Below are 26,605 nucleotides of genomic sequence, written 5' to 3'. Positions count from 1 at the left end.
ATGGACTGACATTTTTAAAGGGAATCAATTCAGTTACCCCACTGAAACTTGCACTTGTGTGTAGCCTATGTTATGATGTGTAGACTATTTTATGATGTGTGTTGTACTAAACAGTATATTAGAAAACCATTCATGATTGCTTTACATACAACATTTGGTCATTGACATACTGTATGTAGTCATTTGATGCTCTCTGGTGGCCTTTTAAGGCATAGCAGCACAGCACTGCCTCCCCATGCTCTCCCATACAGATGACAAAGATGGTGAATAATGAAGGTGTCGCATAAAGGCTGTTTACCTATCTCTTATGCTACATGTGGCGGCGATCTGCTTTTAATAGTGCAGACATAGAAGATGTGTGAATATAGATGTGTTGCCATGACTCTTGCCCGCTGGCCTGCATGTATTCACTGAGTAGACTCTTGGACTACAACAAGTATGTATTCTGATTGCCAACAGTAGTAATATGTTGAGTGTGGCACTTGATAATCAACTGTATAATCATTCTCAATGTGGAGTGATTGACCTGTGCTCAGCCACCCTCTCCTTGCAACATGATGCAGGCAGGCAATAGATGAGAAAACAAAGTGCTTCAATAGGGTGAAGGCAGAGGTTGATTATGAGTACAGGCAGAGAGAGAGATGGAGAGAGAAGGAAAGAGAGAGACAGACATACAGATGTAGGATCTTAATTTGAGCCAGTTTGCTACAGCAGGAAAATAATTTTGCAGCAACAGGAAATGTGAATTATGATGTGGATTATAATTAATGGACATTTTTTGTAGGGGTTGATACATTTTCTGTTTGGGCAAATCAAGTCTGACATTTTAAAATGGAAATGACAAACTTTAGAAGCCTTTTGTAATACAATACAAGTTTGCATTTCTTGCTCTGCAGTACAAATCTCAGCAACAAAAGAGTGATCAAATTAAGATCATACATCTGTACAGACAGACAGACATACAGACATACAGGCAGACTAGGTCTATAGTAATAGGCTGCTCCAGTGTTCTGGAACTTGATGATGTCACAATGCCACTTTACCAGGGATGGAGCACTAGTTATTATAAGGGAACATTATGAGGTAACGTTGCCACGGAAACACACTTCTAACATAATCCCAGACCACATTAAAATTGTTAGACAAGCTCAGGAAGAGCGTGTTAGCTACATCTCTCAACCTATAACTGATTTGATTGATTACAACAGTACACTACCCTAGCGTGTTATGGGTCAGACACTTAGTGACCCTGTCCCTCTGGTCTCCCCTAGGGAGCAACCAAAGGAGACCCACAAACATAAAAATAAACCCAAGGAGAAGAGCATCCCTCCAGCCCTGACCTTTCTTCAGCTGTTTACACTGCTGAGCTGCGTCAGGATGAAGAAGACACCATTTGATCCCTCCCAGAGTGGTGAGGGGAGAAAGGCAACAACGATACGCGATACGAACAACAATAATGACTCTGATACTGGTGAGTGTGAGGAGGTGTCTATTGACTAGTGCTGCTACATAGTACAATTATTTAGGCTTCACTTGGAGGAAATGTTTCACTTACAGGCTCTGACTATTCTGCAGGTGATGTGAAAAGGATCAAGGACAAGAGTAAAGGAAAGGATCGGAAAGAGAAAGTTTGGATTGAAGTTCAGAAATCTCAGGACCACAAACGCAGAACGACACCGGAAACAGAAAAAGACATTAAACAAAGATCTAACTCGGTAAGACATCCAAACCTGCTTATCAATGAGGATTTGCCAATGCATTTGATAATTGATAATGACCACAATAAGGAAAACACAGTATATTGTGTTGAATTTGATACTTTGACACTGCTTGACAAATGTGATAATGTCACAATGCCCCTTCGGATGGGGTAGGCCCTACTAGTTAAAAAGTCTTAACGGAATCTTTGGAACGTCCCAACTCTGACCTTACCCCCATTGAAGTTGAAATTTAAATGGTTAAGGTAAGGGTTAAGGTTAGAGTTAGGGTAAGGGTAGAGGTAAGGTTAGGGTTTAGGGTAGGGATGTCTCAAGGATCTCGGATAGCACTAACCCTAGTTATTATTGGGTAACATTTTGCCATGGAAACACACTAGAGCTCATTGGCTATTGATATTGTAGTTTGAAATATCAGTAGATTTCTAACTGATGTACTGATTGTGACCCTGAGGTCTCCCCTGTGGAGAAAGCAAAGGAGACCCAGCAGAAAGAGAAGAAGCAGAGCATATATCCAGCTGTGGCGGCCCTGCAGCTGTTCACTCTCTTCTGCTGTGGAGGGAAAGTCAAGCTGAAGAAAACTCGTCCCTCTCAGCACAGACAGAGTAAAAAGGACCAGGACGAAGATAATGCATCTGATACTGGTGAGTGTTATGGGTTGTCTGTTGATTAGATATAGAATGATATTGCTCCACTTGGAAAGATGTGTCTTCAAAATCAAAATGTCTAATCTAAACAGGCTCAGACTGGTCTGGAGGAGATGTTACAACCAAAAAGGTCAAGGACAAGAGTAATGGAAAGGTAGGGAGGGAGAAAGACTGGACTGAAGTCCAGCTATTGAAATCATCTCAAGACCATGAACCCAGAAGTACAACACCAGAAACAGACAAGGGAACTAATTTGGGACAAAGACTGAACTCTGTGAGACAAGCAAACATGCTGTATCATATTTTATTGTGAGCAAAAGATCTTTCCCATAATGTTTTATCATTGGGTATTGCAATTGTCTTATGCAGGCAAATCAAAGGACACCCCGGCAAGTGAAGACCCATGTGGAGAAAAATTTACATAAGTCCTGACTCTCCGACTCTACCACGTGCCCACGTAAGTTACTGAAACCTGACTTACTATACGGACAGACAGAGATTCACACATCCAGGCAGTTTCCCCTCTGACCTCAACCTAACCCCCCTTTTCCTCCGGGTAGAGCTCCCTCTCCCAGTTCTCCCTGGCTAGGAACCTGGCCATCCTCCCGCTGGAGTGGCAGCTACCTGGAGTCCCTCTGACCACCTCGTCTATGGCAACTAGGACAGAGAGAAAGCCATCCACTACCAACACTTCGACACAGGCGCAGACAGAAACACAGACAACAGATATGAACACAGACACACAGACCACTGCCACCTCTCAGAGACAGATCTCCATGGTGACCACCCAGTCATCAGAGACCATGACAGAGGTTCACACATCAGACTCAAGCACCCAGAACTCCACTCCTGACATGGCACTGACCCCTGAGAGCACTAAGGACATGATCGCTACTTATGAGGATGTGAAGGATGACTCTGCTGAAGATTTGATCTCCACCCTAACAGACACCTCTATGGAGAAATCCGTCAGTGAGACCAGCCTGAAAGCCCTCATCGCTGAGGATGAGGAAGATAACAATGAGATGAAGGATATGGCTGCCTCCGCTAGCCCTGCTACTGATAATGCCAATGAGGATGCAAAGCTACTGGAGCTACTTTATTATTATTATTATTATTACTTTATGACTACATGTTGACAGTGGAGACCGAGCTGTAGGCCTAATGAACATTTCAATATAGCAAAAGCTATACTATGATCAATTAATAAAAACAGTTAATATTTCTGCAGCAAATGTTCACTACTGTTGATATGTGAAGCAGCATGCTTAGGTTAGGCATATGTGTTTGAATTCACCAAACTAATACATAAACAAAAATATATCAAACCACTACAGGTAGGGAAGAGTGAATACATCAGCATTGAGTTAATTTGGTCAATAATGATCCATGGGCATATTACATTCTGTAATATATGAAATAACAATCACCCACAGTGAATACAAAGCAGACATGTTCTATTTTCTCCCTCTGTCCTTCCCTCCCATGTCCTGATGAGGTTTAGATTGTCTTGTTATCCACCCCTTCAACTGTTTAGCATTTTAATAACGCCTCGCAATCTCAGGGCCTAATTATTTTTGATTCACATGCTTAAAATAGAGCCCACATATCACCACATTGCTGAGCGGCCTGAAGGTGCTGTGTTACTGGTGGGTTTCCAACAGATTACAGGGAGATTGGTGAAATAAATCAACCTAAATAGGGATGATAGGAACATTATCATACTACAGCCTCATTCTCTTTGCCTATATTACAGCAGGGAGGATATATTGGTGTCATCAGAGTAATGGAGTACCACACATACTGTATGTACCTCATGTTTTCACACATCATGATGTAGTCCTTGTAAGATAACTCTGGAGCGTGATCTTGTCGTTTTATCATCTTGAAGGGTGACAGAATAGTGAGCTTTATCCATGACTTTGAGAATGTAGTTATTTTATGAATTCTCACAGGTACGATTTCTGTCAAACTGCACTTTTCTGTCTCTGTCATGCCTGCGGTCACCAGATGTACAGCCTCCCCAGAGCTGCATATTCCAGTGGCCTACATGCATGGATAATGAGCTGAGAGAAGTAGTTGCAGCACATCGTTTTAGGCTACAGCCAAGCTCTATCTTTAACCTGAGAAACATCTTAGTCCTACATGAGTGCACTCTCCACAACAAAGACCAGCCTGACATCAACATACTGTTGATAAAGTAGACATTGAATTAAATCAACATAACATAGACACTGTACATGTATTTTTGATGATTGTTAATCTAGAAAAGACGCAGAACATATTAACTCTGAAAGGGGAGAGAGAGAAGAGAGAGGGGGATGAATGGGTGGATAGAGGAGAGACAGTACAAGGGATGGTGAGATGTGTCCATTTATGAATTCAAATATTCCAACTCCCCAATAAGAGGATCAAAGGTTCTCTCACCCAGGTGTACAAACAAACAGACATGCACGGACACACACCTACACACACAAAAATACCCACGCACACACCCACTCCTCTATCCACATGAAGTGGTCAGGGCATCACAGTGATTTAGCTACAAGGACATTGAGAGAAGCCATTTCTCTGCTCTAGAGACTGTAACATTGATGAGGTTCACTGGACGCTCAAACACACCTCCAACATGTCCGTGAAATAAAAGATTACATCATCATTTTAATCCAAGTACTTTTCATATGACTGCACAGTTAGATAAGTATTACTACAGTGAGGACAATTAATAGAGATCCACACTCTTTTCACACTTCGGTAGGCTATCTATGCCAGGGGCAATTCTAGATCCTGAGCTATGAGAATCCCTTGACCTGGCCGAGCTCCCCTCACTGTACTGTAACACCAGGCTAACACCTATCAAGAGTAATCATGGCTTTAAGTGACCAGTCTATCCTCAGGGGGATACTCCTGACAACACATTGACAGCCAGGCTCTATTACGGTCTGTCAGCTGCTGTTTTTGCTGGCTCTGTCTTTACCCTGCTCATAGGACATGATGGACAGTGTGTGTGTGTGCGTGTGTGTGTGTGTGTGTGTGTGTGTGTGTGTGCGTGCGTGCGCTTGCGTACATGCGCTCATGCCTATGCATGCATGCCTATGTTTGTGTGTGTCCGTGTCTGCATTAATGTGTGTGTGCATGCGTTCCTATGCATGCATGCGTGGGTGCACATGCAAATCTGTGTGTGTGTGTGTGTGTGTGTGTATGTGTGTGTGTGTATGTGTGTGTGGGTGTATGACTGAGGGCTGGAATGAACAGTCAACTGTTTCTCATTAGTGTTTAGCTGCAGAGGGAGAGCAATAAGACAGTGATGTATGAATGTCCCCTGAGCAATCAGAGACACTATGAGCCATCATGGGAAGAATATATACAGCTTGGTACGAGACTCTGAAACAATGAATGGGTTTGATAGACAAAACATTTTTATACTCTACTACAGTGTTTCCCAACTCCGGTCCTCGAGTACACCCAACCAGTGGAGGCTGCTGAGGGGAGGACAGCTCATAATAATGGTTGGAATGGAGTAAATGGAATGGTATCAACAACATGGTTTTCATCTGTTTGATACCATTCCATTCACTCCATTCCAGCCATTCCACTCCAGCCATTATTATGAACCGTCCTCCACTTATGAGCAGCCTCCACTGCCCCAACAATACATATGTTGTTGTGGCCCCGGACAAGCACACCTGATTGTACTTGTCAACTAATCATCAAGCCCTTGACATCTGAATCAGGTGTTTTTGTCCAGGGCTACAATACAAATGTGTACTGGAGGACTGGAGTTGGGAAAAACTGTGATAATATGATACTATATGATACTATATGATACTATATGATACACTCTCTCTCTCTCTCTCTCTCCCCTCTCTCTCTCTCTCTCTCTCTCTCTCTCTCTCTCTCTCTCTCTCTCTCTCTCTCTCTCTCTCTCTCTCTCTCTCTCTCTCTCTCTCTCTCTCTCTCTGAACCATAGAGTTGTATTGTTACAGTTTTTCTCATTTGCTAAAACACTAAACCCTATTGTCTGAACCAAATGCTCAGTTGCCTGAACCCACTGATTGAATCAATCACTCTTTTGGCAAAACCATAAGCACTTTTCACCTGTTTAGACATAACTTGCCAACACATTTTCATTGTGATGCACCCGTGCTGCATAATGGTGAGCACAGGTGACAAAAGTCAAACACGATTAGAGCACAGGGGTCACCACTTGAACACAACAACTCAAAATTGATCACACTTGTGGCTAATGATGTGAGGGAACATATACAGTAAGCCAGTTCAGAGAGCACTGGTTTGTGAGGCCCTACAATGGATAGAAATCTGAGAGGAAGAGTTCGTGTGAGAGGAGGTCGAGGTGGTCGAGGTGGTCAGCGAAGACAAAGGACAGTAATATCTGATGAAATTAGAGCTACTGTGATTGACCATGTTCTTGTCCATGGTATGAGCATGAGGGAGGCTGGACAAAGGGTACAACCAAACATCAGTAGATTCACTGTGTCCACCATAATCCGAAGATTTAGAGAAGAGAACAGGTAATTACCTTTTTTGACATTATAGTACAGTATGTAAATGTTGACAGCAATTACTGTATGACATACTATATACTGTACCACAGTATACTGTAAGTAAATATATGTTTCAGTACATCACTGTACCAATGTACTGTAGTATTGTAATGGAGGGTTGGTCTAACTGTTTGTAGGCCTAGTATTCCATGTATATTTTTTGTAACTCCATGTTCTCTTTTTGTAGAATTGAAAGACTGCCACATGGGGGTGGGAGGACAGGTATGTTCTCCCCACACCAAGAGACCCTAATTGTTGATATGGTCCGTGAGAACAATGCCATTAAACTGAGCGAAATTCAGCAGAAGATCATTGAGGACCATTTAAATGTTGAGGGTATCAACAGTGTCAGCCTCTCTACTGTTGATCGTGTCCTCAAGCGCAACAGACTGCGCATGAAACAGCTATACAGAGTGCCCTTTGATCGCAACTCAGACAGAGTCAAAGAGCAAAGATTCCAGTATGTACAGGTTGGCATATATCCAGACACATTCAATGTTGATTACTCTAAGTAGTGATTTACTGTAGTGGCCTAAATCACTTTTTCCGTATCACTTACAAAACTATATCTATTTCTACAGAGGGTTTTTCAACTGGATGCAATGGAAAGACACCATCAATACATCTACATGGATGAAGCTGGGTTTAATCTCACCAAAAGGAGAAGGAGAGGCCGTAATGTGATTGGCCATCGGGCCATTGTTTGTGTTCCTGGGCAGCGTGGTGGCAATGTCACATTATGTGCTGCCATCAGCAATCATGGGGTTGTCCACCATCATGCCAACCTGGGGCCCTAGCAACACTCACCAGCTCCTCATTTTCCTCAATCACATGCGAGATGCTTTGTTAGGGCAGCAGGATGAGCATCCCATCTATGTTGTTGTTTGGGACAATGTGAGTTTTCACAGAGCCCTCCAGGTTAGAGAGTGGTACAATATGAACCAAGGTTTTATCAATCTTTGCCTTCCACCGTGTTCCCCTTTCCCTAAACCCCATTGAGGAATGCTTCTCCTCATGGCGGTGGAAGGTATATGAACGCCAACCTTACAACAGGGTAAATCTCCTGCAAGCCATGGGACTTGCCTGTGGTGACATAGGTGTGGAGGCATGCCAAGCCTGGATATGGCATGCCAGGGGTTTTTTCCCCCCCGTTGCCTGGCCAGACAAAATGTGGCCTGTGATGTGGATGAAGTCCTGTGGCCTGACCCAGTACGGAGACATGATGCTGTGGCTGAGTAATGCACTTATTTGTATATTTTGTACTTTATTTTTACATGGGCTTACTGTACACAAGTGGCAAACGCATAAGATTTCTGTTTGTTTTTACAAGTGCTACATGTAAATGCACAAGATTTCTGTTTTGTCTTTTTGTACAAGTGCTAAATGCACAGTTTTGTTTTGTTTTGCAACATGCATTTAGCCTACAGTGAACAATAAACATTTATTTCTCCAGCTTCATGTCCTGAGCATTGTGTTTTCTATTTTTCTACGTAGTGTTTAGTGACTGTTCAGTAGTGTTTTTATTTTGATTGACTCGGGGCACGATTTGACAACATAGTTCAGTTTTGAGCACAGATTGAACTGTTTTGAGGTGAAAGTTTGGTTTTGCAAGAAGAGTCTGAGGTTTTGTGAATGTAGCTTGAAAATTGGGTTTTGTGTTCACAGTTAAGAGAAAAGGAGAGCAGCTTTCAAGAAATGTGTCTTAGCAATCGAGAAAAACTGTAATTCCACAGACATCGCTCTGTCAGTGAGACCCCATGGAACAGACATAGCATCTCTTGTGTCACCCTAATAATAAATGACATATATTTTGAGGGACACGCACTGTCTATTATTTAATTTCACCAGGGCAGGGCAGCACATACAAACTGCATTTAGTCCAATAAAAATACATGATATTATTAGGGTGATAAATAAAAGGCAGTTGCTCCATGACACATATATTTTGAGGGAAACGCACTGTCTATTATTTAATTTGATCAGGGCAGGGCAGGGCAGCACATACAAACTGCATTTAGTCCAATAAAAATACAGGATATTATTAGGGTGATAAATAAAAGGCAGTTGCTCCATGACACATATATTTTGAGAGAAACGCACTGTCTATTATTTAAATTGATCAGGGCAGGGCAGGGCAGCACATACAAACTGCATTTAGTCCAATAAAATACATGATATTATTAGGGTGATAAATAAAAGGAAGTTGCTCCATGACACAAGAGTACTCTCTAGTGGAACATAAAGCATACGGCACCTGGTATTCCCAGGCGGTCTCCCATCCAAGTACTAACCAGGCCCAATCCTGCTTAGCTTCCGAGATCAGACAAGATCGGGTGTATTCAGGCTGGAATGGCCGTAAGCGAGAGAACAACTCTTGGTACACTATATGAAGACATGAACAAAATGTATCAGTGATTCGAATTTCTGTGCAACTTATTGAACCGACTAAAACACAGGCTGAATGTACTGCCTATATTTTGAGGAAAACGCATTGTCTATTATTTAATTTGATCTGGGCAGGGCAGCACATACAAACTGCATTTAGTCCAATAAAAATACATGATATTATTAGGGTGATAAATAAAAGGCAGTTGCTCCATGACACAAGAGTACTCTCTAGTGGAAAAAGAAGCTTACAGCACCTGGTATTCCCAGGCAGTCTCCCATCCAAGTACTATCCAGGCCCGACTCTGCTTAGCTTCCAAGATCAGACAAGATCGGGCATTTTCAGGCATGTATTGCCGTAAACTTGAGAACAAATCTTGGTACACTATATAAAGACATGAACAAAATGTATCAGCGATTAGTATTTCCATGCAACTTAATGAACCGACTAAAAACAAAGGCTGAATGTACTGCCTATGTGCTGCCATCTTGTTAGAAGGTAACAGATTTATTTTATTATAGTGATTAAGAGTGACTTTCATTGTGTTCCATGCTGTTTAGCGCCCCCTAGTGGAGCTTTCTGGTACTTAGAATTATGTACGAAAACCCGGAAGTAAAGTTGTTATTATGCACGCGACAAGCAGCTAGAAACAACGTTACTGTACAGTTCTTTCAGTGCAACTATTTCTTGTTACGCTTCAGCCTCGGAAAATATTTGTTTGTAAGTTCAATTCAAGCATATTGCAAGTGATGATAATATTGTTATTGACAGAATTGCTTACTTATCAAAGTTAATTGGTTACATTTACTCACGCAAATTGCATTGACTTTCATGGATGCCGTTAGCTGTATTAGTTTGTTCGTAGGCAAGGTCATGTAAAAGAAGTGTAAAACATACTATAGTTTGTTACTGTTTCTAGTGTAATATGCTTTGTTATTGTACAGAGGTGTTTGTACATTATTAGAGTAATGAAAGGAGTTGGCTAGTTGTTACTCATAGAGTAATTATCTATTTAGTTGTCGTCATGCCAGATACATGGTAACTTGGCACTTGCTTTGTATTTATGCAACTTCAACTTGAAATGTATAATGTACAGCTACAGTATGTCAATGTGAATTGAATACTAAAGTATATTATTTTCTGTATTTGCAGTTTCACAACATAAACGTTTTCAATACATTCGTTCAAGAAAAGTCACGCCTTGGAAGTTTTATTGAAGACTCAGTTGTTAGCTATCTGTCTAGTTTTGCACGGGAACGCAATTCCAGGGCAGAATAGTGAAAAAACATCATCACGGCGTGGCTCAAGCACAAGAATAATCGCACGTGGTGGTTATGATTCTACGTTCATTAGCCAACAAAGCCTCTGATCCTAGGGATGACCAGCAGTCTACGATGCAGCAACCAGAGGCAAGTGTTCGACAGAAAGAGGAAGAGGAGCGAGTAAGAGAGATGGAGGAGCCTCTTCAGCACATTGAGACCAAGTCTCAGTCAACAAGATCAAGGTCATCAAAACAGTCAAGCAGATCCTCAACGGCAAGTTATGCAGCCATCAAAGCACGTGCCAAGGCGGACGCAGCGCGTGCTAGAGTCTCCTATGCTGAAAAGGAAGCTTCTATGATGAAACAAAAGGCGGAACTGGATGCGAGTTTATATGTTCTCCAAGTTGAGAGAACAGCTGCTGCTGCGTTGGCTGAAGCTGTAGCCTTTGAAGAAGCTGTAGAGTCTGAACGCAGAGAGCTCCACAGAGAACTCAACACAGGGACACAGCCCTTAAGTCCAGTCCAACGTACTTGTGAGTATGTGCAACAACATGCTAGGCCCTACTTTGCTGAAATGCCATTTGAAGTAGAGACACAAGAGCTTAGTGTTGACCCAGATACAGGCCACAATCCAGAAAGTAGCAAACAACGGAGCATGAGCAGAGACTCTCCGTACAAAAGAAATGAAAAGGAGCATGGTGGAAAGGGAAAACAAACCCACTTCCAGTCACCGAAACAAGGCTTCCCTGAGTCACAGTGGCACCAGAACTCACCAAGTACCTCCTGCGCCGTGAGATGGTGAGTTCCGACTCCTGAAGTTTGATGATCGTCCTGAAAATTATTGGGCATGGAAAGCATCTTTTCTCAATGCGACCAGAGACTTGAATCTATCAGCCAGGGAAGAGTTAGATCTAATTACCAAGTGGCTGGGGGGCAGAGTCGTCTGAGCAAGCAAAGAGAATTAGATCTGTCTATATTCTCAATGCAACAGCAGGGCTTAACATGGTCTGGCAACGACTAGAAGAGTGCTATGGTACACCCGAAGTGATCGAGAATGCACTGTTGAAGAAAATTGATGAATTTCCAAAACTGTCTAACAAAGACAATCACAAACTAAGAGAACTGGGTGACATTCTTCTCGAACTGGAGTGTGCTAAAGAAGAAGGGTACCTTCCAGGCCTCGCTTATCTGGACACATCTCGTGGGGTAAACCCTATAGTAGAGAAACTTCCATTCAGTTTACAAGAGAAATGGATAGCACAGGGATCCAAATACAAGGAGGACTATCGGGTAGCATTCCCACCATTCTCGTTTTTCTCGAGATTCATCAGGAACCAGGCGAAAATTAGAAACGACCCCAGCTTCACCCTCTACACCTCAACTACCCAGGTGTCTGTGAAAAGTGAGAAACCTGTCAGGTACAGCAGCAAGACACCTGTGACTGTACACAAAACAGATGTGTCATCTGAGCCCTCAGACCACCAAACCAAACCCAGTAAGACAAAGGTTGAAAGCCCTGACCATCACTGTCCAATACATAACAAGCCTCATCCTCTTAAAAAGTGTCGCGGGTTTAGATTCAAAACTCTAGATGAGCGCAAATCATATCTCAAAGAGAATGGCATTTGTTTCCCGATGTTGTGGGTCAACTCAGCACAGAGCTAAAGACTGTAAGGTGTCAATCAAGTGCTCCGAGTGTGACAGCGACAGACATCTTGCTGCTCTGCATCCAGGTCCAGCTCCTTCAACGATAGACACCGCTACAGCAGAGAAAGAGCATGGCGGGGGAGCAAGGTGAAGATGCTCTTCTATCAGTCACCTCAAAGTGTACCGAGATCTGTGGTGAGGCAGCCAATCCAAGATCATGTTCAAAAATATGCCTAGTCAAAGCTTATCCAGCTGGGAAAAGAGAGAAAGCTGTCAAAATGTATGCAGTGCTTGATGAACAGAGCAACAAATCTCTGGCCAAGACAGAGTTTTTCAATCTCTTCAACATCAATGACAACTCTGCTCCATACACCATGAAGACCTGTTCTGGGGTAACAGAGACTTCAGGCAGGAGAGCCGTCAACTTCATGGTGGAGTCTATAGACGGACACAAGCAGCTCACTCTCCCTACTCTGATAGAGTGTGACATGATGCCAGACGATAGAATGGAGATTCCCTCCCCAGACATTGCGCATCATCATCCCCATCTGCAACCAGTGGCGGACAAAATTCCAGCTGTAGACCCAGACGCTCCCATTCTCCTGCTCTTAGGACGAGACATCTTAAGGGTACACAAGGTACGAGAACAAATCAATGGGCCCCACGACACTCCTTATGCACAGCGACTCGACCTCGGGTGGGTCATCGTGGGTGAAGTTTGTCTGGGAACGGCTCACCCGACCAGCCAGTGTTAACGTGTTCAGGACAAACATACTTCAAAATGGTCGCACGTCCTATCTGAGCCCTTGCCCTGACATCATCCAGGTGAAAGAGAACTACAGCAGTGTAGCTCAGCAACACATTTCTCTCTCTACAGGGCACTCGAGAGATCCAAGCACAACTGTAAACACTGACAGCAATCCAGCAGACCATGCAACCAGGCCCATACGAGCCGCACTCTTAAAGCACACCAATTGGTTCTCAGGTCCCCCTTTTCTGGCTCAAGCAAACTCAAGTGAGTCTGAGACCATCAATTTTGACCTTGTAAAGCCTGACGCAGACGCAGAGATTCGGCCAGACGTCACTGCCTTCGTCACTAAGGTTTCTGGAGCTCAATTCGGCTCTCATCGCTTTGAGAGGTTCTCGAACTGGAAAGCTCTCAATCGAGCCACAGCACGACTCATTCATGTTGCCAGATCCTTTCACGAAAGTGCGGACGACAACAACTGCAGAGGCTGGCATCAGTGTAAAAAACCATGCAGTACAAGTGAGTTGTCACAAGACGAAAAACATCCTCTCATCATCCCACGGACGCATCATGTCGCCACTCTGCTGGTAAGACATTATCACGAGCAAGTGGCTCACCAGGGCCGTCATTTTTCAGATGGAGCTATTCGAGCAGCAGGCTTCTGGATTATTGGGAGCAAACATCTGGTCTCTGGTATCATCCACAAGTGTGTCACCTGCCGTAAGGTTAGAGGAAAGTCAGTTGACCAAAAGATGGCGGACTTACCTGCAGACAGACTCACATCAGAGCCACCATTCACCAGTGTTGGACTTGATGTGTTTGGACCATGGAATGTCATAACTCGTCGCACTAGAGGTGGTAGTGCAGACTCCAAGCGCTGGGCGGTACGCTTTACATGTGTATGTCTACTAGAGCAGTCCATATTGAGCTCATCGAATCCATGTCCACATCCAGCTTCATCAACGCGCTGAGGCGTTTTTTCTCTATCCGTGGTCCAGCAAAAGTGCTACGCTCTGATCGAGGTACAAACTTTATAGGTGCCTGCAGGGAACTGGGAATCGACACAAATGACTCAGAGTTGACTAAATACCTCTCAGACAAGGGATGTACTTGGATATTTAATCCCCACACTCGTCTCATATGGGTGGTTCTTGGGAGAGACTCATTGGGGTTGCCAGACGTATCCTTGATGCTATGCTGTTTCAGACGGGCTCCACTCGCCTCACACATGAGGTCTTGAGCACTCTTATGTCTGAAGTTATGGCAATAATCAATGCGAGACCCCTAGTGTCAGTGTCAACCGATCCTGACATGCCTGCCATTCTTACACCCTCAATGTTACTGACACAAAAGACCAACGCTACCTCAGCCCCTTCTGGATATTTCCACATGAACGATCTTCATGGAAAACAGTGGAAGCAAGTCCAGTGTCTCGCTGACACTTTTTTGGAAAAGGTGGAGACAGGAGTACCTGACAACACTGCAGAGACGCAGAAAATGGACAGCAGAAAAGCCAAATGTGAAAGTGGGAGATGTTGTCTTATTGAAAGACAGTCAGACGCACAGAAATGACTGGCCAGTCGGACTTGTGGTCAAAACCTTTCCCAGTACTGACGGAAAGGTCAGGAAAGTAGAACTAAAGGTTGTCAAGCAAGGGATTGCTAAGGTGTTTCTGAGACCAATCTCAGAGATTGTTGTTCTTCTTTCTGAAGCATCCTAGAGGCAAAATATTTGATTTCATAGTGGCACAATCTCATTATACCAGACGGGGAGTGTGCTGCCATCTTGTTAGAAGGTAACAGATTTATTTTATTATAGTGATTAAGAGTGACTTTCATTGTGTTCCATGCTGTTTAGCGCCCCCTAGTGGAGCTTTCTGGTACTTAGAATTATGTACGAAAACCCGGAAGTAAAGTTGTTATTATGCACGCGACAAGCAGCTAGAAACAACGTTACTGTACAGTTCTTTCAGTGCAACTATTTCTTGTTACGCTTCAGCCTCGGAAAATATTTGTTTGTAAGTTCAATTCAAGCATATTGCAAGTGATGATAATATTGTTATTGACAGAATTGCTTACTTATCAAAGTTAATTGGTTACATTTACTCACGCAAATTGCATTGACTTTCATGGATGCCGTTAGCTGTATTAGTTTGCTCGTGCGTCATGTAAAAGAAGTGTAAAACATACTATAGTTTGTTACTGTTTCTAGTGTAATATGCTTTGTTATTGTACAGAGGTGTTTGTACATTATTAGAGTAATGAAAGGAGTTGGCTAGTTGTTACTCATAGAGTAATTATCTATTTAGTTGTCGTCATGCCAGATACATGGTAACTTGGCACTTGCTTTGTATTTATGCAACTTCAACTTGAAATGTATAATGTACAGCTACAGTATGTCAATGTGAATTGAATACTAAAGTATATTATTTTCTGTATTTGCAGTTTCACAACATAAACGTTTTCAATACATTCGTTCAAGAAAAGTCACGCCTTGGAAGTTTTATTGAAGACTCAGTTGTTAGCTATCTGTCTAGTTTTGCACGGGAACGCAATTCCAGGGCAGAATAGCCTATATTTTCAGGGAAACGCACTGTCTATTATTTAATTAGATCAGGTTAGTACAGCACATACAAACTGCATTTAGTCCAATAAAAATACAGGATATTATTAGGGTGATAAATAAAAGGCAGTTGCTCCATGACACATATATTTTGAGGGAAACACACTGTCTATTATTTAAATTGATCAGGGCAGGGCAGGGCAGCACATACAAACTGCATTTAGTCCAATAAAAATACATGATATTATTAGGGTGATAAATAAAAGGCAGTTGCTCCTTGACACATATATTTTGAGGGAAACGCACTGTCTATTATTTAATTTGATCAGGGCAGGGCAGGGCAGCACATACAAACTGCATTTAGTCCAATAAAAATACATGATATTATTAGGGTGATAAATAAAAGGCAGTTGCTCCATGACACAAGAGCACTCTCTAGTGGAACAAAAAGCTTACAGCACCTGGTATTCCCAGGCAGTCTCCCATCCAAGTACTAACCAGGCCCAATCCTGCTTAGCTTCCGAGATCAGACGAGAACAGGTGTATTCAGGCTGGTATGGCCGTAAACGTGGGAACAAATCTTGGTACACTATATAAAGACATGAACAAAATGTATCAGTGATTCGTATTTCGTGCAACTTAATAAACCGACAAAAAACAAAGGCTGAATGTACTGCCTATATTTTGAGGGAAATACACTGTCTATTATTTAAATTGATCAGGGCAGGGCAGGGCAGCACATACAAACTGCATTTAGTCCAATAAAAATACCTGATATTATTAAAGGCAGTTGCTCCTTGATCAGAGGAGGTTTGAAGGAATCAGCTCCAGGATCTCAGAAGTGCTTCCCAGGACATTTTCCTCAGGCAGGCGAGGTTCTTCTGGTTCTGTCTTTGCATCCGATGTCCTCAGCTCGGAGTAATCGCTTGAATCCTCCGCCATCCAAGATGCACTTTCCTCCCCAGAGTCCTCCATGTCTTCCCTGTCCAGTCCATCACCGGAATGCGTGGCCTCTCCTGCATCTACATTGATCGAAGGTCCTGCAGCATCACTGTCATTGAAGTACTCTGAATCATAAATTTCAAATGGCAGGAAGTTCACCTGCAGCAGTAGATTTCTACGAACCACCTTCTCTCTGCCATCGCGGCCTTGGATTCTGTATGTGTGAGTAAGTGGATTGACTGAAGTCTCTGTGAAAATCTCGGGATTCCACTTGTCAGCCGACTTGCGACGGCCCCTTTCATCCTTGTTGGTGATGAGGACACGATCCCCCATGGACAAACTGATGCCTTTAACCCGCTTGTCGTACTCCCGACCTTGTCGTACTCCCGACCTTGTCGTACTCTCGACCTTGTCGTACTCCCAACCTTGTCGTCTCTGTTGCTTGTCAGTGTGCCTTTGGGCAACACTCATAGCTTCCTTCAGCCCAGTGATCAGCATCTCGACATACTTGTTTCAATCCACAACACTGGAGTCGTCCAAGACATTGTGGAACATCACATTCACTGGTAGCCGAGGGACCTTACCAAACATGAGAAAGAATGGAGCATAGCCCGTGGTCTCGTGAACAGTGGCATTATAGGTGAATGTCAATGACTGGATTTGTTCAGGCCAATGTTCCTTGGTTTTCAGGGGTAGACTCCTGAGCATACTGCCTAAAGTCCTGTTGAAGCGTTCAGTCTCTCCATTCCCCATAGGGTGATATGCCGTGGTTCTTGATTTTTGGACACCAGAGAGCTTAAGCAATTCTGCTATTAACTCGCTCTCGAAATTCGCGCCCTGATCAGAATGGATCCTTGCAGCAAATCCATGGACACAGAAGACATGATCCCACAGTTTACGAGCTACTTGCTTGGCTGTCTGGTTTCTGCATGGCCATGCACGGGCAAGTTTAGTGAAGTGGTCAGTCACCACCAGAACGTCAACTGAGTTCTTCTTACTGTCTTCCGCTGTCCAAAATCCAAACAAACAAACTCCACGGAGAGCAGGTTTTGATGCTCTCTAACGGGCTCTAGCCGCTGGCTCTGGAGTCTTTGCTAGAACGCATCTCTGGCAGCAGCGTACATACTCCTTGATGTCTCTCTCCATTGCAGGCCAGAGAAACCTCTGTCTTGCCAGGGCTAGAGTTCTAGCCTGGCCTTGATGTCCTGCAAGGTCGTGAATGCCGGTCATTGCTTTGAGTCGCAACACCTCTGGTAAGACATACTGGAATTTTCTCCGGTTTGTGTGACTCTCCTTAATGACACGATACAGAACTCCCTCTCTTAGGATCAAGCGGTCCCACTGCTTCATCAGCAACAACACTTTAGAAGAAACATCATATCGGTCTCGTCTGGTGGGCCGTTTCTTATTGAAGACGAAAGGGATGACCTTGGAAACCAAAGAGTCTTGCAGCTGGAGACCTCGAAGTTCCTCATGCGAGAGTTCAGGCAAAGTGTCAATACCAGGAGAAAGCAGCTGTTGGATGTTGGAACCAAGCTGGATTGCTTGCATCTCCGTTGAACATTCCCAGTCAATATGGAGCTGACATATAGCTTTCACTTCAGCAGTGGTCAAGGAGGTTATCTCTTGGAGATAAGAAGCCCACCGGAAGGCATCTTGGACATCATCATTTGGCGTCCCAACAGCCTCAGACAGAAGTGCTAGGTAGGACTCCCTCATAAGTCTCCGCGCGGCAGTCACTGCGAAGGGGTCGCGGCTCAGTGCATCTGCTACTGTATTCTTGCTGCCTGGGATACGCTTCAATCGAAGTTGTACGGCGCAAGCTTGGCAACCCATCTTTGCTCGCAAGCGTCCAGCTTGGGTTTTGTCATGATGTACGTTAACGGGTTACTATCTGTCCAGACAGTGAACTCGTGCCCCTTAAGCCAGTGACTGAATTCCTCACACACGCTCCATTTCAGTGCTAGAAATTCAAGTCTGTGTGCCGGATCCCTTCTCTGCGACTTACTCAGGGTCTTGCTCGCGAATGCTATGGGCCTTGCTTTATCTTCACCTTCAGGCACTTGACAAAGCACAGCCCCGAGACCATCCAAAGAAGTGTTAGTGAAGAGAATGTACGGCCTCTCAAAATCAGGGTGAGCCAGCACGACACAATTCAGAAGAGCATCCTTCAGCTTCTGGAATGCAATGACACACTCCTCAGTCCAATCCCACTGTTGCCCTTCTTCCTCCCATCTCTTCCTCTTCTCTTTTGACCCCCATTGAGTGCAAACAAAGGCTTGGCTATGGAGGAACAATCAGGAATGAAGTGCTGGTAATATAATACCATCCCCAAGAAGGATTTCAGCCTCCGAGCAGAGGGAGTACACATTTACATTTTAGTCATTTAGCAGACGCTCTTATCCAGAGCGACTTACAGTTAGTGAGAGCATACATTATTATTATATATATATTTTTTCATACTGGCCCCCCGTGGGAATCAAACCCACAGCCCCGGAGTTGCAAACGCCATGCTCTACCAACTGAGCTACATCCCTGCCGGCCATTCCCTCCCCTACCCTGGACGACGCTGGGCCAATTGTGCGCCGCCCCATGGGTGTCCCGGTCGCGGCCGGCTACGACAGAGCCTGGATTCAAACCAGGATCTCTAGTGGCACAGCTAGCACTGCAATGCAATGCAGTGCCTTAGACCACTGCGCCAATCGGGAGATAGCTGAGCTTGGCTCATCTTGGCAATGGCCTCAACCTTCTCAGCATCCACTGACACACCATCCTCTTTAATGATATGTCCGAGGAATTTCACTGTTCTTCGTAGGAAGTGGCATTTCTTTGGTGCTAGTTTGAGATTGTTGGCACTTAGACGGCTAAACACAACTTCAAGTCGCTGCAGAGCCAGTTCCTCTGTGGGTGCAAAGACCAACAAGTCATCTAGGTAACAAAGGAGATTTGAGAAATGTAGGTCCCCAAATATACTTAACATCATTCTCATGAAAGAGGCCGGGCTGTTACACAGACCTTGTGGCATGCGATTGTACTCAAAGTCCTATCGGTGTGGTAAAGGCTGTGTACTTCTTGTCCTCTTCATGAACTGGAATGTTATAAAATCCTGAGGTCAAGTCCATGGTGCTGAAAAATGCACTGCCACCAAGGGCTGCGAGGCAATCTGCTTGATGAGGAAGGGGATGAGCGTCCTTCACCGTTCGTGCATTCATCCACCTGAAGTCAGTGCATAACCTCAGACTCCGTCTTTCTTCCATACCATGACTAAAGGGGAGGCATACTCACTAACCGACTTGCGTATAAGGCCTACTCCCTCCATATCTGTTAATACCTTCCTCAGCTTCAGGTAATGAGCAGGCGGAACCCTTCTGTATGGTAGGCGGAAGGGTCTGTCATCAACCAGATGGACAGTTTACTACCTTTAAAGTGACCAAGCCATCTCCCCACATGGGCGTAATAACTCTACCCACAAGTATGTTTCTGGGCATGACCTTTGACCTGGTAGGCTCGACTATTACAGTGCTGCCTGGAGACAATGCCACATTTTTAGGAAGTTTACCCTAAACTAAGTGTTCAGTCTTGGGAAAAAGAGTCACAGCTTGAGTGAGCTTCACGGTCCTAATCTTGCCATCAACTTGCTGTCCCTTCCATCTTGTGACACTTGTCATCATCTGCAGAAACTGCTCACCCTCTGGTGAGTGAGTCTGGCCATCCATGTTGTTGACTAGATTCCAGTATTCGTCAGTGCCCTTCATCTCATGCAATAGATGCTTAATGACGTTCGATCCCAGGATAAGATCATCACGCTGTCCAGGAACAACTAGGGTGGGCACTTTAACATCAATCCCATAGAAACACTTTGGTGAGGCCTTCTTCCCCCACAACCCACTAACACTAACTCTTTAGGAGGCTGATATTGCTGAGGAAGGGCACCTGCTTCCAAAAGTCTCTGCTCAGTAGGTTAACTCAATGTACAGGCCATAGACCCAGTGTCAAGCATGCCCTTAAGCTGCACTTTCCCATGTACAGACACAGAGGTGTAAAACAAATCTGAAAAAGCCTCAACCTCTTGTGAACCTAACATAACAATTTTCTCTCCTTCTTTCGCATCAGAGCACAACATCTCATATGTTTTCTCAAGATCATCAGATTCTTTCCTGGGGGTAGACAGTTGAACACCCGCATTTCCCCCCTTCACCTGTGGGCGTGTCAGTTTAACGGTTGCTGCTGTAGTGGGTTTCTCTGCTGCTGTGTTGGGCGTCTCTCACCGCCCGGGATTGGCATAGCGTTCCCCCTGTTTTGGACAATTTGATTTCCAATGATCTGGGGAAAAGCACCAGAAGCACAGGTTCTCATGTCTACAGTGCATCACAGTGGAGTGATCTGTTGAGCCACAAACCCTGCATTCCCTACGCCTGAAGGGCTGGGCGGGGAAAGATGGCGCCCTGGCCTGTGTCTATGAAACCATAACAGGTGGTATGCTCTTCTCTAAGGTACGTTCAAGGAGGTGAATGAGCCTCTCGATACTTGCACTCTGCCCATCTTGTTTGGCGCTTGATGTGAGAGAAGTGTCACTGCACGCACCAGCATTGGCCCCGCCTTCAAATAGAGTTGTCTGGGAATGTACTGTTACTTGCTTTGAGGATACAGCGGTATAATGACACATGGTGGCCTTTCTGCGGCGTTCATGTTCATACATTCTCTCCTGTACTTCACTCGCAGTCCATTTCTCAGCAGACTTGTATTGGAATACTGCTGCCAGTTTGGGGTCGGGGCAGTATGTTACAAACATCATGACGACATCTGAGTTGTAACTGTCAATCTTCTTACCTTGTCTCTTAAGGCCCTCGTCAGCAACATCTACGGCCTTGTTCAATCGAACCCAATACTCCATAACAGCCTCTCCGGGTACAGGTTTAGTATTGTAAAAATCAGCTAAAGGCATGCATGAGTAGGCCAATTAGCTGAAATTCTGTTTCAGAATGTCAAATACAATCTCTGGCTTCTCTTTAGGATTAACAGTTGTCTCATTGCGTAAATGTATCTTTACCATGTCTCTTGCTTTGCCAGATAATCGACTAATCATCTCATCCGATTGTTCCCCAACAGGACATCTCTTCCTCCTCAAGTATATTCTCATCACTCCTCCCATTCATGAATGGAGCATTTGTCTGTACCATCTCCTCTATATGTAGGAGGTTCCTTTACATCTGATTGCATGATGAACTTCATTTTACTGAGGTCTACATATCCTGCTGACTCTGAGTGATGATCACTTATCTTTTCTGTACTTACTGGTGGCTCATGAGTGCTGGACCTGCCACTCTGTATTTCCTCCCTAATGGAGCTCCCTATTTCCTGGGCTAGCTGAGTGACCAGCTCAGCTAAACCATCTACAGGGGCATTTTGATTAACACTAGATGAAGGGCTTTCATCAGTATTTTTAGTGGAGCAAAACATGGGGGGAACCTACTGCACCTACACGCTTTACAGGTGTTTGATCAGGGTATGAGAAAAACCTCCCCATCCCAGCAGTGAATTTGGGTTCATCATCACCATTATAAGATGCCATGTCACTAAACCACTAATGTTATGTTAAAATGTCTGTTGATGAACACACTTCTATATTAGTTAACCATAAACAGCACTCTCAATACATCGTTTTCAGAAAAGAAATAAACAGGAGAGAATATAGACTGCAGATTCGCTTTTTGCCCCAAGGCGGCAGGAGTACCTTAACGATGTAAACAGAGTCTCTAGAGCAGCAGCGCCGCGGTGATTGAGCTGACGTCGATCAACGATGAATCCGGGTCTAGAAGGCCCCATAACCGGCACTGTACTGCACGGCTGTATCTCTGCGTTGTGTGTGATTGATTGGGACTATAGACGTGGACTTCGGAGATCAGGCTGTTTCAATGAATCAGAATGATCTCTGCATCCAAAAGAAAAGACAAAACATTTGTAGAGCACAAATATGTTCTGCCCATTGTCGCCTCTTTCTACAACATAGACGCACAATACAAAGGACTGGGATCAGTCGAGGAGCTAGCCATGTTCACACATACAATACCTTAGCTAGCTAGTAACCATGTTAATATCATCCTAAAAAGTACAATTGCATCTTAACAATACCATCCACTCATGAGTAAACTCTAAATATACAACATTATTCATGAACAAAACACTGTGTGTATGACTTTGTGCTTGAAGGAATCAAACTTTTCTAAAGAGGACAGAAAAAGCGTGCCTACCTCTCATAGTGCATCAACATTATTTGAGCACGCAGGGCAAAACGTAAGTACACACTCTCCTTTTCCCAGGATGCAGGAATGCATAATAACAAATCAACATGCTATATTAATATATGAAGATTGTGAAATTCACAAAGTACTTTAACAACTGTTACACAGTCAGTTTCATTATGTTTTCATGTGCCATGATTCTGACATTTGACATATGATCCTCATAGGATTATGCTACATAGTTTCAGTGTTGCAGTAAATGTCATCTCAATTCAATACGATGTGCATATAAATATAGCCAAATAAGATTTCCCTGAAGTTTCCTCTGGGGAAAAAACAAAGTTATTCTATTAAACCCATGTTCACTGACTGTAATCTGTGACGCAAGTGTCCTAATATGTTTGTGACGTTCCACGGAACCCACGTTATTGTTTTAAACTCGATTCTGATTGGCTTGCAGGACATTCAACTATGTGAGTTATACATTTTGAATGTGCTTTTACGTCAGTGTGACAGATTCACAATACCGAGCGTTTCTCAAACGGTCCTGCGGTTTTATCTGCCTAACGGTATCTTCACGCACGACTGGATAGGCCTTTTGGACAGTGGCGGCTGGCCGATAGAGGGCGCTAGGGCGCCGCCCCTTAAATAAAATTATTTTAAAAATAAAAAATAAAAAAAAAATAATAATAATAATAATAAAAACATCAGTATGTCAATATTTGTGTGTTTGAAATATGGAATGCACACAGTAATATGTGTAAGATATGATAGAAAATCATATTCGCAACCTTTCCTCTGCCTGTCAAACGCCGTCAGCTCTGGGGCGATACAGAAAGTGCCCCGAGGAGGCGGGTCTACGTAGCAGTTAAGCCAATTGCTAATTTAAGATATGAATGTATGACATAAAATGTAGTCAATAAGCGATCTTAAATCGAATCCAAGGAGGGCGATTATTTTACCGCCCCAAGCTCGCCCCCTGATAAAATAAGGACCGGGGTCCAGTGACGCCATTTTTACTAGACAACAATGGCGAACGCAAACGTTACTCCTCCAAGACCCAACCCTAACTCGTGAAATCTCTCCTCCAAGATCCGTTTGAGAGGAGAACTTTGTCAGAGAAAGTTCGGGTGAAAGAGCTGGGCCCAGATCAACCTGACCTCTCAATCAGACAGCAGGCTAGCGAGAAAGGGAAGCAGTATATGCGCGGCTTCTCCCGTAGCTGGTACACCAGGAAGGCTTGGCTAGCTGGGTGCACTGATGCTAATGCTTTATTTTGCTTTCCGTGCTTGCTTTTTTAAAACGACGGGGTCAGATTCAGCATGGACAGGTACCGGAGTGAGGGATATGAAGCACCTGTCAGAGAAGGTAAAGAAACATGAGAACACCAGGGCACACATGGACAACTCTGTAAAGCTAGCTGTATTAGGAAGGGTGAACATTGCTACGCAGCTGGATGACGGCCACAGGATTGCGGTGAGGAAACACAATGAGGAGGTGGATAAAAACAGGCACATTCTATCCAAAATTATCGATTGTGTGAAGTTCTGTGGGGCTTTTGAGTTGGCCTTGCGTGGGCACGAGGAGACTGACTCCTCAGACAACCCCCGGCATTTTCCGGGGCTTAGTGGATTTTGTTGCCTCCCTCGACAGTGTGCTGGAGGAGCACCTGAAGACAGCTACCGTTTTTAAGGGCACGTCAAAGACGATACAGAACGAGCTGTTGGACTGTATGCTGTCAATGCTTAAGGATTACATCCTGGAGGAAGTAAAGAGTGCTGATTTTATCGCCATTCAAGCTGACGAGACGACTGACGTTTCCACCCACTGCCAGTTGGTGCTTGTGTGAGTGATTATCATAGAGCCGTCACAATTATATTTGTTTTAGTATTTTAAAAGGAAAGAGAAGACACAATCAGACGTTGATAATAATGCAGGAAAGTACTACACAGTTTGTAATAATTATTCAGGTGTCCACCAGGTCAATTTCTAGAAGAGGCCTAGTTGTTATTGAATATTAACTTTATTGCTAAGTGAACAGCAGAACAAAATTATGTTGCATCCCTCTCACAAATGTAATAGAAAAAGGCTTTAAAACGTAATAACATCAGTTAATTATGTACATCACAGGTTAAAAGCAGTTACTAGACATAGTTTGTGTGTATATACACACTGTCTGTCTGTCTGTCTGTCTGTCTGTCTGTCTGTCTTATATATATATATAAGTCACTGGTTGTGTGTTGAGGGGGAATTACAGTGAGTTAAGAAGTCTGATTGCAAGTTATCAAATTAAACTTTATTTTTTGGACCCAGGGCCTCAATTCCCTCTTTGTGTGGGGACAGCGCATCTGACGAGCAGCAACAGCCCATCAAGCGACGGAGGATGCTGGGACCAGGAGAACAACAGAGGTTGGCTATAGAGGTAAGTTGTGATGTAATTGTCAGTGTTTCCCACCTAGAACTTTTTTCAGGCCTGGTAGTATGTAGCCAAAACCCTGAACAATCAGCACCTTGGTAATCATATACTTGAGTTGGACATAGGCATGTGTCAGTCAGGATCACTTGCATCAAAATAGCTTAATTGCAAATTAAAGCTGATGATGTATCTTTTACAGGTATGTGATACCATCCTGAGTCATGCCAAAGAGAGGTTCTCCTTCACCCAGCACCTCATCAGCGCAACACTATTGCACGGAGAGTTGTTCCCACAACACAGTGTGAAGTTCCCGATACAGCGCTTGAAACAACCGTGGAGGCGTACCCCATGTTGAACAAGGCCAAGCTCAAAACCAAACTGTCCCTCATCTATGAGAACAGTGAGTTCAAGGCTTGTAGTGGTGCAGTGCCCCTGTACCAGTTCTTCATGGAGAACAACCTTCAGAGCACTTTCACAGAGACTGCCAGCCTCCTCAAGATCCTCATCACCACACCCATGACAACTGCTGAGTCAGAAAGGTGCTTCTCTACACTGAAAAGGATCAAGACCTTCCTGAGAAACAGCATGACACAGGATCGCCTGAACGCTCTGGCCATGCTCTCCATGGAGAAGAAACTTGTCAGGGACATTCCTGACTTTAATCAAAGGGTCATTGAGAGGTTTGCCACTCAGAAGGACAGACGGGCAAAATTCCTGTACAAATAAGATGACAGACACACACACACAGAGCAGCTCTGGCCGCATGTTTCTTTGTATATAGTTGACCTTAGCATAAAAAATCCAGTTATATATGGTACTCTAGAAAGTCTTAATAGTGTCTTTGCTAATATTACTGTATATATGTTGTTTTGTATCAATTAATTGTTGCAGTTCTGGAGCACATTAACAATTAGTCACATTTAGTATGATCATAAAATACTGTATGCTATTCTTCCAGTCAAAGGTTTGAGTTCATCCACTTGATATCCATTTCTATATTATACATCCTTTCATACAGTGTAAGATTTCCTATAAACTTTATAATAATTTCATGTTATTGTCCACTTTCCACTCTGTTCTGACAGCATGCCTGTTGCGTTGCCTGTTTACTACCAATGGTGAAAAGTTCACTTTAAATGCAAATGAAAGGCTTGGGTTTGTGTAATATGTTTTTGTGTAAGAATGCCTCAACTTTTTAATATTGGCATTAAATAATTACTGAATGTTTCACTGAGCACTGCTGTCCTGCAGTTTGTGTTAAAATATATCGCGATGGTTACAGGAAAAAAAAGTATGGCACAGCCCCACCGAGAATATTTTTCACCAGCCGCCACTGCTTTTGGATACGCTTGTCCAAGGTAAGCATATGCGCCAAGATATAGCCTACTTTTAATGTTTTAGTTCCGAACTCAAAATACTCAAATCAAGTGATTAATCATAAAAGTTAGTTGTTTTGAATGAGCATTCCAATGGC

At 43.7% G+C, this 26,605-nt stretch overlaps 1 protein-coding gene, 2 non-coding genes and 1 pseudogene across 3 annotated transcripts; 1 reads left to right on the top strand and 3 right to left on the bottom strand.

Annotated features, from left to right (window-relative positions):
- The first annotated feature begins 969 nt into the window (after positions 1-969).
- Positions 970-2,794, top strand: LOC121562761. The gene is made up of 5 exons (XM_045218024.1): positions 970-1,471; positions 1,558-1,715; positions 2,170-2,359; positions 2,455-2,516; positions 2,732-2,794. Exons 1-5 carry the CDS (start codon positions 1,228-1,230, stop codon positions 2,792-2,794), a joined length of 717 nt encoding a protein of 238 aa, XP_045073959.1. The 5' UTR covers positions 970-1,227.
- Positions 2,795-9,169: 6,375 nt separating this feature from the next.
- LOC121583694 lies at positions 9,170-9,288 on the bottom strand. Its single transcript, XR_006003559.1, has one exon. It is a non-coding gene; the product is annotated as a 5S ribosomal RNA (ribosomal RNA).
- Positions 9,289-9,557: 269 nt separating this feature from the next.
- LOC121566502 lies at positions 9,558-9,676 on the bottom strand (annotated as a pseudogene).
- A 6,304-nt stretch (positions 9,677-15,980) lies between these two features.
- On the bottom strand, positions 15,981-16,099 carry LOC123486797. Its single transcript, XR_006659528.1, has one exon. It is a non-coding gene; the product is annotated as a 5S ribosomal RNA (ribosomal RNA).
- Positions 16,100-26,605: the final 10,506 nt, after the last annotated feature.

The sequence above is a fragment of the Coregonus clupeaformis genome, unplaced genomic scaffold (genome assembly GCF_020615455.1).
Source record: "Coregonus clupeaformis isolate EN_2021a unplaced genomic scaffold, ASM2061545v1 scaf1320, whole genome shotgun sequence".
Classification (NCBI taxonomy): Eukaryota; Metazoa; Chordata; class Actinopteri; order Salmoniformes; family Salmonidae; genus Coregonus; species Coregonus clupeaformis.
This window is presented reverse-complemented; position numbering and strand designations above follow the sequence as displayed.